Source organism: Solanum tuberosum, unplaced genomic scaffold (genome assembly GCF_000226075.1).
Source record: "Solanum tuberosum cultivar DM 1-3 516 R44 unplaced genomic scaffold, SolTub_3.0 scf00158, whole genome shotgun sequence".
In the NCBI taxonomy this organism is placed as follows: domain Eukaryota; kingdom Viridiplantae; phylum Streptophyta; class Magnoliopsida; order Solanales; family Solanaceae; genus Solanum; species Solanum tuberosum.
Genome location: NW_006239083.1, coordinates 777388 through 793346, shown reverse-complemented (window position 1 = coordinate 793346; position 15959 = coordinate 777388). Strand labels below are relative to the sequence as shown.

At 34.5% G+C, this 15959-nt stretch overlaps 1 protein-coding gene across 1 annotated transcript; it reads left to right on the top strand.

Annotated features, from left to right (window-relative positions):
• Window positions 1-1717: 1717 nt before the first annotated feature.
• LOC102605879 (muscle M-line assembly protein unc-89) lies at window positions 1718-12869 on the top strand. The gene is made up of 16 exons (XM_006353597.2): window positions 1718-2074; window positions 5259-5462; window positions 5536-5717; window positions 6803-6929; window positions 7029-7226; window positions 7965-8015; window positions 8109-8156; window positions 8591-9442; window positions 9574-9687; window positions 9869-10000; window positions 10619-10692; window positions 10855-10906; window positions 10995-11081; window positions 11157-11191; window positions 11837-11905; window positions 11999-12869. The coding sequence occupies exons 1-16, from the start codon at window positions 1973-1975 to the stop codon at window positions 12501-12503; spliced, it is 2832 nt and encodes a 943-aa protein (XP_006353659.1). The 5' UTR covers window positions 1718-1972; the 3' UTR covers window positions 12504-12869.
• Window positions 12870-15959: the final 3090 nt, after the last annotated feature.

Sequence of the window (15959 nt, the reverse complement as noted above, 5' to 3'; positions counted from 1 at the left end):
TTTGGATTGACTTAAAAGTTGGTCAAACTTACTTTTAGTCAATTTTAGCTTTTGAAGGTGTTTGACAAAGTTAAAAATAACTTTAAAAAGGTTTTAAAAAGTCATTTAAGTTTGACTTTTTATTTTTTGACTTAAAAGTCATTTAAGTTTGATTTTTTTTTAAAATAATATGTTTTTAGTTGCAGGTATTGTAGTAATTTAATATCCAAGTTAGAGAATTCATATTCTTAAGGTAATAGGAAAGATATATATTATATTCACATATAACACACTTATTTAAAGCCTGTTTGGATTGATTTAAGTTGGTCAAACTTACTTTTAGTCAATTTTAGTTTTTGAAGGTGTTTGACAAAGTTAAAAACAACTTAGAATAAGTTTAAAATGACTTTAAATGGTTAAAAAAGATCATTTAAGTTTGACTTTTTATTTTTTGACTTTAAAGTCATTTAAGTTTGACTTATTTTTTTGATTAAAAACTATTTTTTAAGCCAATCCAAATGAGTTCTTAGTGTGTTGCATGAGATTTATGGATTGTAACGATCGTTTAGGCTTGTCCATTAATGAATTTCATTTAGCGTAATAATCAAGTGCGCTTTATGCAATTTTTGTCAACTTTATTTTGATTATTTTCTCTTTTCAAACGCCATTTAAGTTTTAGTCTCTGTATAATAATCATGATGTTTGATATTCAAATGAGAGCAGTGAATTTAATGTGTTTGAACTTTGACTATACACAATCCATCTTCTTATAAGGTTAAGTTAGATGAAAAATAACTTTACGTATTTTAGTTTGTATATTCAAAAAATGTACATAGTTACAAGTTGCAACAGATAATTTTATCAAAATGTCATATAATAATGTGAAGCACGTTCTCTGTACTCACTTGAATCAAAATATTAATCTGATTATGATACTCATTTTTTGCAATAACTTATGACAAATTACAAATAAGAAAAAAACGGTTTCCTTCTATAGCTAGATTAATCGTTTTTTCTTGGTATGATGAGGATAAATTTATAAATAACTACTTAAGCATAAAGACTTTCACTTAAAGTTTTGACCTTTATTTTAAGCACCGCCACAAATAATGACTTCACCTATTGTGATCGACATTGCATCTCAAAATATTTGTACTGATAAAAATATATTTTTAACAACAACAATATCAAATCTAGTGAAATCCACAAGTAATATTTAAAGAGAGTAATATGCCGTGGAGAAAGCTAAACAACTAATAAGAAAACAAAAACAATCGCGTAATAATGCGATAACCTAAACACATTAACCTTTTACCCTAATACGCGATCTCTATATCCTCCTATTTAAGATCACGTACACGATAACCTAAAGCTATACTACATCTCGTCTAATTATCTCTTCTCAATATTTTTTTAACCTACCGCTACCTGTCTAAATGAATTGAAACTTAATAAAAATAGTAAATTTATAAACTACTACAATACAATAACAATTAGAGTTATTTTTTTCCCTAAAAAACACAAAATTAAGACAGGGTATATGGACATTTTTCATCACAAATGGAGAAAATGCCACGTACCTTCAAATTCCAATTGGCGGACTTGAAATTCAGAATTAAACTAAAATTCAATGACTCTCCATAATTCCGACCCTTAGCGGGATTCTCTTTACTTTTTATTTTCCAACAACGAAAGCCCTCCATAAATTCAACCCTTTAAATTTACACCATTTATTATCTTTCCAAAAAAGAACAAAAATAAAAAATATATAAACCGAAAAAGAGCCCATCTGTATTTCTACTGGAAAAAAAAAAAAAACGTCACTTGTTCTTCTAGGGTTTCACAAGATCTCTTTTGCCTCTGCAAAGCACGAACGAATTGCGATTTCTAGGGTTTCGATTTGTGTTTGTTCGGGTGTTTGATGGTCTGAGGAGTGATTTGAGGTTATAAATCTTGGATTTTTCTGGAAGATTTTGAAGAGAGAAAGGAAACGATGGCGCCTTTTGATAAAGAGCTTGAAGAGCAGATTACGGTTGCTGGGAATAAGCTGATTGAGCCTCCTTCTTCACTTGACGAGCTTCTCCGTTTGCTTGACGTAAGCATTTTTTATTTATTTTTGGTATTTTTATTGTGAATTCTGTTTTGGTATATATCGAATGCTGCGTTTAATGATTTTTTTTAGATTTTTCTATTTAGTTTTTTTTTTTCGGTATCTTAAACTATTTCATACCATTTTTTGGTTACTTCGAATTGTCTTAGATGTTTGTCTTGAGTAATTCCCGGGTAGAGTTTCTGTTTTTGTGTGATGCTCTCTTTACTTGAGAGCTAATTAGGCCTAGATTCAAAGAATAAAACTTGGAAGGCAACAAAATAATTGAACTATGTGTCAACTCTAGGGCATCCAACCTGAACTTCCCGCATCTGGGAGCTATGTGCACACCCTTGACCGGTGACCTCTGCTCTCGGTTGTGTCAAAGGGTGCTCAAAATTCTATATATAGAAATAAAAATTAATATTTAAGGCTAAGGGTGTTTGGCTGATTACCCTAGCACCTCCGTGGCTCTGCCCTTGTTGATTACCCTAGCACCGCCGTAGCTCTGCCCTTGTTAATTACCCTAGCACTTCCCTTGTTCAACACTGTTATCAACTTCTAATTTATTTTGATAACCAAGTAAAGGTTATCAACTTTCTTTTGGTCGAAAGGTTAACTTTTATTCAACCAGTATAGATTTTGTACACCAACTAATTCCTCACTCTTTTACAAACCTCATTTAAGCTGGCTATTCTATCAGTTTTCTACTCTACAATTCTAGCCATTTGGTCTGGTGTTGTCCTTTTGTGTGAAGTTGGGGAATGATTTCTCTGGCTCTATGCTTGTATTCCTGCTGGTGTTGTTGAAATTTTCTAGCATTCTGCTCAATCCAGACATGATAAATGCAAGCATTGAACAGCCAGCCTAGCACGTGTGATTCTGCTTTCCTTTGTTTCACCCTGTGCGTCAACTATTGGATCTCAGCCTCCCAATTTTAGTTATTCAAAATATGATTTAAAAAGCCTTTCTTGATTGGTAACAGCCTTACCAATACCTTCACAAGTTAGTGGTAGGGCTACATACACACCACCCTCCCTAGACCCCACTTGTGGGATTACATTGGTTATGTTGTCGTCGTCGTCGTTTCTCTTTCTTGTGATGTATAAGATGTTATCTCCTAGGACAGTATTCTAATTCTTACTCTATATAGAGCACTTGAACACTGTTATTGGCTTTTGATTTATTTTGATAATGAGGTAACAGTTGACAACTTTTAATAATTCAAAATATGATTAAAAATCTTTCTTTATTCATTAGCATCCACCCTGTATGATTGCCATATGTTCTAATCTACGCTTGATTAATTCTTCCTTTCCATTTGTTTGATGTAAGTCCTTTACTATTCTTCAAATTTAATTCTTAATGGCCTACCCGCTGTTCCAGTTTGCCATTGAGTTGAACTATCCTGCTTATTGAAAGTACTGCTTTTAAAATTCATGCCTTTCCTAGTGTTTGTTCTAAATTTATTTTGATATTTGTTGTCTGTGCCTATTTGGAAATATTTTTGCATATCTTTTTTATAAGGAGTTTCTGTATCTGCATATGGTGCCTGCTGGTAATTTTTCATTTTTTCCTATTAACTGGCAGTCTCTGTTTAGTAAGTCTGGTTTAAACTATCTTGAAGCATTATGGTTTGCAGTTGATGGGCATTGCCACTAGGGCCACCCTCTTTTTTTTTCCAGGAGTTTTGTGGTTTGCTTTTGTCAGACATATGAACATGTCAATAGTTAAATAATTTAAACAGGATATTGTAATCTTGACATTTCCTGGTGGAGCTTTTTACTTTTGATAATTATTTCAAAATGATGGTATCTGAAAATTCCAGAGAGACAGGTGGGTTGGCGGGTAATAAGTGCAACATTTTTTTGATTTGACAAGTGCCCGACAGCCTGACAATTTGTAGGAAAGGGAAAATGAAAAAAATGGAAGAAGAATAGATATTCTTGGCAATCTGTGGGTATTAAATAATAGTCAACATTTAAGCTGAAAGATAGTTAGGCTGTGGGCGTGCTGTGTGTTTGTGTTTTCCCCCGTGAGGCTCTTCTGGCAGTACTTGAAAATCCTGTTGGCTTTTCCTAGAGGGTTTCTCAAGGAGCAGAGTATGGGCAATATTAGTTTTGTTTCTGAAGTGATGATTTTCATATGGGCAATATTAGTTTTGTTTCTGAAGTGATGATTTTCATATGCAAATGGTTTATTGATTTAACCTCCATCTTAATTGAGAAGCCACAATGAAATAAGTTTCCTTTTGTTGGGTTTCTTTCCCTAGTGAAAGTTTATATGCATTGATTTGTGTTTAACAATCTCATCAATTAATTGTCATTTTGTTTTTTAGAGGAAATCTGACAGTGCATCTTCATGTTACTGGTTACAGAACGATAAACAGTAACAGATCCAAATTTGGAACCATGAGTTTCCTGGAATTTCCTTGATAACATGCAGATCACATATTCTGGTGATAAAATGAGACTTTATGAATGTGCCAAATTATGTCCTTTAGATTATTGTTTAGAAGATTTGGTTTGTGTGATTTTATGCTGCCATAATTCTTTTGGGAAAATACAGAAACCTCTAGCCTGTGGATAAAATTGGTGCCAACTAATTGTCATCATTTCATCGATGTGTGAGACTCTATGAGGTACCTTAACATGATCTGTAGTAAAGAGGATCAAGTTGGCCCTTGTTTTTTCCCCTTTTCTTTTAAGTGGGTCATTGACTTCTAGATATGATATCCTTTTTCTTCTAAAAAATTGTTTGGAATTTTATCCCTGCAGTAGTATGGTTGGTTACATGGAGAACAGGAAAAGCTAGAGTTTTTTGAACTTAAGGAAGGACAATGTAGATAATCATGAGTCCAAGTTTATATTCTTGCTTAGTTTTTGGTGTACCATAATCCACAGCAAAAGTTTTAGAGGTGGAGACTTAGTTGACTTAGCAGGTCCTTACACTTGCTGACTTTATTTTTTTTGGATGTACTCTTTCCCATCATTACGGATATTTCTTACATTGCCCATCTATCAATAGATACTTTTGATATAACAAAACAGAAGTTATTATGACTGTTTGTTTTGGCAGATTTTGGGTTTTACTGTTAATTTTGCAAGTAACATACAAAATTTCATTCGCACTCATGCACGGTCTTTTTCTTGCCTAATCTTAATGTACTTTTGGTTTCCTCTGCTTTAAGCAAGTAGAGTCTTCCCTGTCTAAAGTGGAGCAATCACCGGCGAAATCAATGCATGATGCACTTTCTCCATTGATGAAGGCATTGGTCGCAAATGATCTCTTGAGGCATTCTGATGTTGATGTGAAGGTCGCAGTTGCTTCGTGTATTAGTGAGATAACTAGAATTACTGCACCAGACGCTCCATATGATGATGACAAAATGAAGGTATGGGAAATTTGCGTTCTCATTCTTCTTCCTTCTGTCAGTCCTTCAATAACATTTCATTTGTTTGATACAGGATATCTTTCAATTAATTGTATCGTCTTTTGAGAATCTGGATGACCAGTCCAGCAGATCGTATAATAAGAGGGTGATGATCCTTGAGACAGTGGCGAAGGTCAGGTCATGTGTTGTGATGCTGGATCTAGAATGTGATGGGCTCATCACCGAGATGTTTCAGCACTTCCTTAAAACTATAAGGTATTGCCAATATATCGTTTCTACAGTTATATTGTTTCTATAATGTTTGGTTTCAGATTTCTTATCAAAAAATGTTTGGTTAAAGATTTCTAGTATGGCATGTTTCTTTAATCCCAACCTTGATTTTTTTTTATAAGGCCTAACTTGGATTGTTCTTTTAGACTTAACCATGGTTTTAGAGAATATATCTGAAGTAATAATACCTCACATTCCATCGAAACGTGATTTAGATTTATGAGATTGTGAGCTTCTCGTGTCTGGTTATGTTTTTAAGTGGAGCTTCTAGTTAAGAAGTTTTCTTTCCAGCCACGTCAAGCATAATTTACAAGTTAGGCACTACTTTCAAGTTCTTGAATTTGCAGGGATTTGAGATTTTATCTGAACAGGGTTTTACTTGTTCTGGTTTTCTATATCCAATTTGCTAAACTTTCAGGAGTTCATTGAAATGATTCTCTCCTAGCTCTTAAAAGATATTTTTTACCGAATAAGTTGTATGTCAGAATTACAGAGTTGTTTGAAGATATTTAATTGGTGATTCACCAGCATGAAAAATTCGCAAAATTTTTTGGGTTAAAAGTTCTCTGTAAATAAAATTAACTTCTGGAAACAACAAATCTGTTGAACATGTTTTTCTTTTCCTTCAGAAAATATTTAGAAGCTTATCCAAAAGTTTGTTAAACACGCCCTTGGTAGCTATATATAAAACAGTTGCAAGTTGGAAGGTTTTGCATCTAAAAGATATTCAAACTTGAATGGATGTCATGGTTTTTCTTTCAACAGTGTACATCAACTTAGGAAAACTTACCCCTCTGCCAATACATTCATAACCATGTTTGCTCTAGTGCTCACTTTTGGATTGATAGTGGACTTGTTAATGAATTACTTGCTGCACTGGTTTAACTAGATGATGCTTGATTAAAATCTGTCAAATAGATGGGTAATGTTGATTATGCAATACTGTGGTGTATGTTCTCTACCACATGTAAGACTCTTGATTTTTCTTATTATTTTGTATGCTAATTCCTATTGAACATTTTAGCTTGTAATAGTGAATGTCTTGTTCATTCGTTGACTTTCACTTTCAGAGAGGATCACTCTGAGAATGTTTTTTCATCCATGGCAACAATCATGACTCTTGTGCTGGAAGAAAGCGAAGAAGTATCCTTGGAATTGCTTACCCCTCTATTGGCTAGTGTTAAAAAGGACAATGCGGTATGTTGTGGTTGAAGAGATGGTATTCTTTTCATATTTTATACCTCTTAGGTTTATCTAGTCTCGTGATAGTGCTAAATATTAATAGTTTTATTTCAGGAGGGCACACCAAGTGCTAAAAGGTTGGGAGAGACAGTATTTGCAAACTGTGCTGCGAAGCTTAAGCCTTACTTGCCTCAAGCAGTAGAATCATTGCAAATCTCTTTAAATGAGTACAATAAGATTGTTACTTCAGTGTTGGAAGGGACTCTTCCAGCTGTTGATGGTATTAATGACAGTGCTCCTAAGGACCAATTGGTTAGTGAACCTTTACTTCTTAAGTTATCCTGTGTCTGAACTTCTGCTGCTGGACTACCATCTGTATAGATGAACATTAAGTCTAATGTCACATTTATATGTTTCTGCATAGTCTATGGAGTCTAAGATAATAACCCTTTCTCGTGTTTAATTTGTGGGTTTAGCTAATATCTGCTGGCTTGATAGTGGTGATGTTGTGTTAATGTTTATCCGGTTAAAACGTCTCTTTCCTATCCCTGTTTAAACCCTTATATGCATTTTCTTTGCTCGTGTGTGTGTAAAATAAAGGACCACATAGGTTTGTCAGTTTCTTTTCCAAACAGTACTTGTGCTTCTTCCCTTGTTTGCGCTTTGCTTCAATTTATGCATGCATGGAGACTGACTTGTTGAAAGAGTATAATTCTTGATGTTTCCCCAAAAAATGGGCCTGATTACAACAAATTTCATCTGTCTGTGGTTGCCCATATTTACAGACACGATTACTGCTGAAATTCTGCCTGTTTTATTGGAAGATATCTAGATATTTTGCATTCAGAAGGATAGTTAATGTCTCTCTTATCAGGAATTGAAGCCTTTTTTTCCTTTTTGTCAATGTTATTGGTTCTGACCTGATATTGTTGCAATTTTATTTTGCACAAGAATGACTTGGAAGGTCTGATGCTATTTATTACTGCTAACAATGTAAATTACCCTTGTACCCCCACTCTTAAAGAGGTTTGGTATTGACGTGTTTTCTAGGTCACCGAAACCAAGTTGGCTGAACTTCCAGAGGCTGCTCAGGCAACTCAGGTGTGAGGCTTTGGATAACTTTCTTTACTGATTTTCCCAGAACTTTTGTCTTAACTTTGTTGTACATTGCCTCTGAATCGTTCTTACATTTAGGATGGTGGGAGCAAAGTGGCTACAGCATCTTCAGGCGAAGCAGTCCAGGCATGTAGTTTGTATATTATCTAGTTGTTGTTGGACATAAAACTTGCAAAATAATGAAATATTATTTGCATGTCAATGTTTGTGTTACAAATTTGTTCACCATCTCAACTCCACCTATAGTGGGTTCTCTTATAAAACTTCCGTTTTTCCTCAAGTGAAATTTCAAAATTGCAACTTCATTATTGTTCAAATTCAACATCAAATACTCATATTTTCATCTTCAACCAAATATTGTCTGAATGGGCCAGTTTCTTGTGTTGGTAAATCAATGAATAACACCCTCGTTAGGAACGAACAATGTCTTTGATATCTGTACTGGATGGTGTGGAGTTGAATTGAACATGTTAGCACCATGGTATGCTTATGGAGTGCAATCTCTGTTGGCTGACTGTCAGTTTAAGGTATTTAGCTGGAAACTTTTCTTGTTTGTTCAGATGGCTGAGAGCGGAAGGGATGAGGCATGTTCGGAAGATATTGATCCTGCTGTGAATGGATCTCCCAAATCAATCACAAGTAATGGTGTTAGTTTGGAGAATGTGAGATTGGTTTCTGAAACAGAATCGCTGATGAAGGCTGGAGATCATGATGAGGTGGATCTCCATGATGCTTCAAAGATACCATCCAAATCTGAATCTGATGATTCAAGGGTTGAAAAGTCTACAAAGTCGGAGCCCAAGTCTACGAAGTCAGAGCCCAAGTCTGAACAACCTTCTAAGAAAAGAGGACGGAAGACAATCTCTTCAATAAACTCAGCAGAATCTTCTCACCAAGCTCCTGAAGGAAGTGGAAAAGAAACTGAGAAGCTTCAAGATCATCAGAATGATCAAAACAAAGATGACCAAAGTTCAGCTTCTGAAGATCCAGTGGTTGAGCAGTCCAATTTGTTGGAGAAGGAACCAGAAACTGATCAACACTCAGCACCCAAAGAATCTGAGGAGGAAGTTGTTGATATTGCTCCTTCATCCCCAGGTCAGAGCCTTCCTGAAGAGATTGCACCGAAGAAGGGTGGTCAGCCAAAGGAGGACAGCTTAAATCAAGAAGACAGTGTGTCTAAGAAGGAATTTGAAGCTGGAAGTGACTTGGAAGTTAAGCAGGTGAGGCGCCCTTTGAAGAAAACTCCTTTAGAACCTTGTCGTAAGGAGAAAGGTGGATCCACCAGTGATACCGAGGCTAAAAAGCAGAAGCAATCGGGCAAGAAGGTTGATACCAAAACTAAGAGTCAGGTTGGTTCATCTGCGAGAAATAAGGAAGATGGCAAAAAGCGTGGACATGGAAAAGCTAGTCAGGTAAAAACTTACTAAATCTTTTAGTTAATATGATGTTCAATAATTTATCTCCTCTCAGTGTAACTTCATCTCCCTGTTGGACTACCAATGTGTCCATGTACGTCTTATCAGTAGTCAATTTCACTGTGCAGGAGACGTTGCCTTCACAAGAGTCTCCCGATCACTCTGTTAAACATGATGAAGATAATGAAGAGGAAATTCCCAGGACTACTGCAAAGAGAAAGCGTTCTTCAAGCAAGGGCAGGGTAAGTATTTTACATTATTGATTTCATGTGTAATGCACATTTTATTCGAGATACTATTGTGATGTGCTATGCATTTTTTCCTGTTTGTGCAATTCTTATGGCTGAGCTTGTTCGATTTTACTTCCTGGTACTTGCCAAGACCCTCCATGTCTGTCTCATCAGTTGTTATTTTGTTGTGCAGGGGAGTAGGCAAGTTGTGCAGAAGACTCTGCCTACGCCTGACTCTCCCGACAATTCTACTAAACATGCAAGCGATGAGGATGAAACTGACATGACAAGTGCAAAGAAAAAGCCTTCTTCAGGCAAGGATATGGTAAGCATTTCAATTTACTGTTCATTTTGATAAAAAATACTGTTCATGTTTTCCCATTTTATCCCGGGCTTGTTTTGATGCTAATGCTCTGTTGTTCTGTGCTATGAGGCTTCTATTTTGAAATTGAAAATTGATTTTAGTTGATCATTTCTTCCAATTGATTATATTATTATAAAAGCTAATAGTGGTTATAGAAAGTTTGTAGCAAATTACCATTTGTTGCAACATGTTTAGTGCTAGTCTACTTCCGTTATTGAAAAATTGAAAAGATTTTTTTGCGTGTTTTTAACAGCTGCTTGTTCCAAAAACAACTTCGGTATTTGGAAACAACTAATGGCAAATGCAAATACCATCTTAATCTTGTTTAGTGAGAATGCAAAAGCCTTCTACTCTGATTTCCTCCTTTTGACAGGGCATTACTGCCTTATTTCTCCTTCTGTCCTCTTCTGTGTTACTGACATTCTTAGTCACTTATTTTTGATTGCTTGTGTATATTTAATGCACCAAGAAAGCTATCTTGACAAACTGTTTTATTGAAGGTTAAATCCACTTAGGTTCTAGAGTACTCCTGTGTGATTAATCAGTGGTTTGTGCCGCAATGCTGCTATTACTTGACAGGTTACAGAGACTGTGCAATGTGATAAGAACCTGGTTGGTAAAAAGATCAAAGTTTGGTGGCCATTAGATGAACTGTAAGTGTTCATCTTACTTCTATTATGCTGTGGAACAATTTTTTTTCCTTTCTCATTCTTGACATGATAGTTTGGAATTACTGTTTTTGAGTTCATTGTATCCGAGTAAGTTCTCCAGTTCTGTATTAGTTGGGATAATTTTGATCTGATTTGTTGTCACAGATTTTATGAAGGGACGGTTAGCAATTATGATTCTTCAAGGAAGAGGTTCACAGTAAGTGCAGTTTGTTTTCTGCTTCAAGAAATGGAATTGTTCCCTTGATGTAACACTCATATGTTTGATTAAATTTTTTTCTTATTAGGTTAACTATACTGATGGAGAGACAGAAAAATTAAATCTCTTGAAGGAACGCTGGGAACTTGTTGAAGATGATAATATGTCAGAAGAGGTTAGTTACTGACTACTATATTTGCATTTATTATGGTTATGTTTCTTTGATACATTAGTATCCATTTGTTGACAGGAGCAAGTAGCTAGTGCTGATGCAGCTTCTGAAAGGTAAGCCTGGCCATTTATCACCATTTCCTTATTTGGTTTTGAAGCATTTATTTTCACCTGAAGAAGCTTACTCGATTTGAGCCAAAGTGATCTGAATTGTCTCCCTTTCTGAAACCCTTCTGCAATTTTTCAACTACAAGTGTCTCTTTAGCATTATAACCACCTACTAATATGTCTCAACTGAAGAAACAACAGAAGATTCTTATTGCTATGTTGTGCTATTTTTGTGTGCCTTTGATGTTTTTTGGGTTTGATATCTTTGTCCAGTCTATAGCTTCATTTTTTTTTGTGATACATGCAATGCTATCAAAAGCAAAAAAAGTTTCTGCAATTTCTTGAATTTCTTGTTCTGCTTCCAAATAATCTGCTTTTTAGCAACTTTAGGAGAGGTAAGTACGTTGATATGGAAATTCTTCTTCGATGAGCAAAGTAAAACCAATACTTGTACTCATTGTGTTATTATGTTTGGATTATAATATTTTTGTAGTTGCTATTTACTCTCTTTTCTCAATCTCTCTGTGTAGAAGTACTTTCAACATTCATTCTATTCATTGTGGTAGGTAAAGAAAGGACAGAAATCTTCCAAGTGAAGTTAGCAGTATGACTATTCTTTGTTTAACTTTGACTCTGTTTTTGATATGTCAGTCATAAGAAGAAAAAACCTAGGAATGCTGAACCATCACCAAAGCATGAAATGGAGGCTTCACCCAAAAGGTTGGTATAATCTCCTTAACCATGTGTTTGTGTGACGTATTAACATGACGTTTTGAAAGCCTAATGGTACCAATGGTGGGGTTCTTTTTGCAGCAAGTCAAAAGACGCAACAGCTAAATCTGGACAGAAATCCAAGGGTAAACTCAACTTGAAAGATGGCACCTCAAAATCTGCCGGGAAAACTGATGACACAACCAGCAGCAAGTCTGGGGCCCAATCCAAAAGGAGCACTGGCAAATCTGTTGATACTGAAAAGCCATCTGCCAGGTCTAAAGATGTTAGTAGTAGTACTCCCAAATCCAAGTCCAGGCAAGATACTCCATCAACAACTGCCAACAAGTCCAAGCAAGAAACTGTTAAAGCTGCCAACAAGTCCAAAACTAAAGCCCCGCAAAGTGGTGGCAAGTCCGGTGCCAATGGCATGGAGAAGCTAAAATCTAGTTCGTCAAAGGTTAAAGAGAGTGGGAACCAGAAGGAAAAAGCTACTAACTCAGCAAAAACCCCTGATAGCAGCACCAAGGAGAAACTCTCTAGTGCATCAAAGGAACGACAAAGTGAGCCAAAGAGTGGAAAGAAGCGTTCCAGGGGAAAAAACTGATTATTTGTTGCACATCTTGTAATAGTGGAGCTCCTCTTGTAGTGCCTACTTACATTCTTGGACCCATTGCGGCTCATTGAAGAGGCTATGGTGCCTACTATTCCTTGTGTGCTATTTGCTGTTTGGCAAAATCTAGAGGTGCAGCTTGCAAAAGCCTGTCATAGCTTTTTAGTTATGGTGGTGCTAGGTTTCTGGATAGTTTTTTTTTCAGTTTAAAGCATATTGTTAGAGATGTAATTGGTTAGATTTATCATTTTGGTTGCTAGTTGTATTCACTTTTATTATTTTTAGCATAGGAAGGAGATACTCTGTTGATGAGGATTTTATGGATGTGAGTTGGATCATAAATTACTCTCTCTTCTCCTTCTCCTTGCTGCTGGTAATCCAAATCAGGCTACTTAAATAATTACAGGTTGATACGTAGCTTGTCTGATGGTACGGAGAAAAAGGCTACAAACTACTCATCTACTTTTGTCTCAGTTTATGTGACATTGTATGGTTTGTTAGAAACTGTCTGCCACTTAAATTGGCGGAGGGAGTAATACACAAGTGACATGCACAGGAACTAGTGTGAGTCGACTCAATTCTCTTTAGGCATAGAACCTAATAATATTATTTGTTATTATTTGTTGCAATATCTTTTTAGCATTTAGAGAACATTTAATATAATATAAAAAGAAATATCGATTTTACAAAAAAATATAGTGAAATGTTACTTTAGAGGTTGGTTGTTATAGAGAGGTTGGAGTGTACGGACTTCCAGTATAAACAAAAGTCAAATGTTTTAATCAAACATAGAAGAAACACGTGCAAGGAGAAAGTATAAGCATTTGTGCAAATTACTTATTTGGCCGGTCAACAAAAAATAATTATACTTGCTAGTCAGATATCTATAGAAATATATACTATTATATAAAAAAAAATGTACTCCATTAATTTGATTGTTTTGTTTTGACATAAAAAGAGTTAAGAAAAAAAAAGACTTTTGAATCTTGTGGTCTTAAACGTATCATGTGAAGAGTTGAAATTAAAAAAATACTAAAAAGAGAAAGAAACATTCTTTCCGAAACAGACTTAAAAGAAAAAATAATAAATAAAAAATTAAAGGAGTATATATTTTTTTTATATACTACGTATTACTATACAAAGTTTGTAGTATTAGTATGAAGCTTAAGAGTAGAGTGGGTAAGTAGACAACTTGGAAATAATCGCGAATTAAGTGGTGGGCATTAAATGATGCTAACAAGTTAGCGTTTTGAGAAAAACTATAGGAGAAAGAAACTTCAAGGCTATTGAAGAAAAGTGTTACTAATATTTCCTAATTTGATTTATCTTTTTATTTGTTATTTTTGACAAATCAAGAAAAAATAATTTTCATTTTTCTATTATACTCTCAATTTATTAATATTGAGTTAATATCTTTGAAAAATGTAGTGAGTAAATATGTTTAGAATCCTATCAATTAGTAGGAGTAAAATGGTAAACTCACTAAATCAATCATTATTTTCTTAACAAGTATGTCAAGTTAAAATTTGACAAGTAAATAGGGACGAAAAGAGTATGTTGCATTAGAAAAGTAGCAATTGAAGTGTTAGGTGTGCCTATAGGTCCAAAAAGAACCAAAGAGGGAAGCTAAGAAGGCTATTGATAAAGCTATATGAGAACTAAGAGGAAATGATTTCAACAAGATGAAGAATATTAAAGATGATTTTCAACATGCATTAATAGGAGCAATGAGGTCTAGGAAAGGGTGAGTCTCTTATGTTAATTGTTCAACTCGAAGCAAGAGAATAATATTTAGGGACTCCATGCGTCAATGCATGATACAAATTTTAGAGGGAAGATTGTATAAAATAACAAATTATTAATTCGAATCACAATTTGGTTTAATTGTATAAACACAAATGTATTAAATGTGTTTGTGTTTGTATAAAGCGAGAGAAAATTGTATATACAAATACAAATGCATATATTTTCATCATATACACTTATAATTATACAAATACAGATCTTCCCCTGCCTAGTTCTCTTTTGCCTTTCTCTCTTTCTTGCTTTATACAAACACATACTATACAAATTACAATGTATAATTTGTGTTGTATAAAGCGAGAGAGATTTGATATACAAATGTTTTATTTCGATTCAATTGTGTACAAATTCAAATTTTCTGCAGAAATACAAACACATAAAATTGAATTGAGAGGTTGCCATCGATTTATACAAACGAGAGGCTGCCAATGATTTTATACAAATCTGATGCTCCATAGCAAACATAAGCAATTATACAAACTATAGCTATAACATACAAATATGATTTTTATGTTTGCTAAACCTAAAAATTATTGCACTCTTAGTCATGAAAATTTAGGGGTTCCGACTAATGAACTTTACACCTTAAGCTCATATTCATTTTTAAAAGTCATAGATTGATACTCATTTATCATATATCATCACACACACACACACACATATATATATATATAAAAGAGAACCTTAGTCCCGCTTACGTGGCGCCATCACAAATCAGAATTCCCTTTTAATATGTTTATTTTCAAAACTAGCATTTCCCTTTTATGAAAAGTTTTGACTTTTATGAAAAGTTGCGACTTTTATAAAGAGTTGTGACTTTTATGAAAAGTTATGCCTTTTATGAAAGGTTGTGACCTTTTCGAAGGCAGGTAACTTTTCCAAAAAGTTGTGACCTTTCCGATAAGGCACAATAAACGTTTGTTCACACTACCCATTGTTGTCTATAAATAGAGGAATTTCCTCTCATTTTAAAACAATGAAAATTCTGAACTACTTCTTCTGCACAATTAAATATTTGTGTTCTTTTCTCTTGTTGAGTGACTCACCGACACCATTGTTTTTGTATAAATATACTGGTGAATAGAATAGTTCTATCCTGAGAGGATCTAATCGTTTAAACCTCGGGTATTAGAGGGGAATAATTTGAATGCGAACAACAAACACCACTTCAACCTCATTAATCTCCAACAAGTGCTCTATCGTTCTTTGGTCTTAGTCCTCCTCATGAACTGCGCCTGTTTACAACAAACACCACTTCAATCCTCTTATACCCTCAGTCCGGTAATGTAACACTCTCGCACGTTCAATCAATTCTTCTTTATCATTTTTCTCTTATTTTTTATTTGTTCCTTTTAACTTTTTTTATATTTATGTTATGCGTTACAATTTCCAAATAGTCACCTAATTTAAGAAACGGTGTAACTAGGGGTGTACATTTGGTTTTTTGGTTTGATTTTGCACTATTCGGTTTAGATTTTTCGATTTTTGATTTTGTAAAAGTGTAACCCAATCCGATCCAAAATAAATTTGGTTTGGTTTGATTTTCCTCTATTCGGTTCGGCTTTTTTCGGTTTGGTTATTCGATTATGTCAATAATTATTAACATAACCAAAGTAATAATATTTAATCCCTTAAATATACTTTCTA

What these genes read in the sequence shown, in the direction of transcription:
- LOC102605879 (XM_006353597.2), top strand. Translation starts at nt 1,973, where the DNA reads ATGGCGCCTTTTGATAAAGAGCTTGAAGAGCAGATTACGGTTGCTGGG. An exon ending in ATGATGATGACAAAATGAAG is followed by an intron (nt 5,463 to 5,535) that starts GTATGGGAAATT and finishes TGTTTGATACAG; the next exon opens with GATATCTTTCAATTAATTGT. An exon ending in TGGTGGCCATTAGATGAACT is followed by an intron (nt 10,693 to 10,854) that starts GTAAGTGTTCAT and finishes TTGTTGTCACAG; the next exon opens with ATTTTATGAAGGGACGGTTA.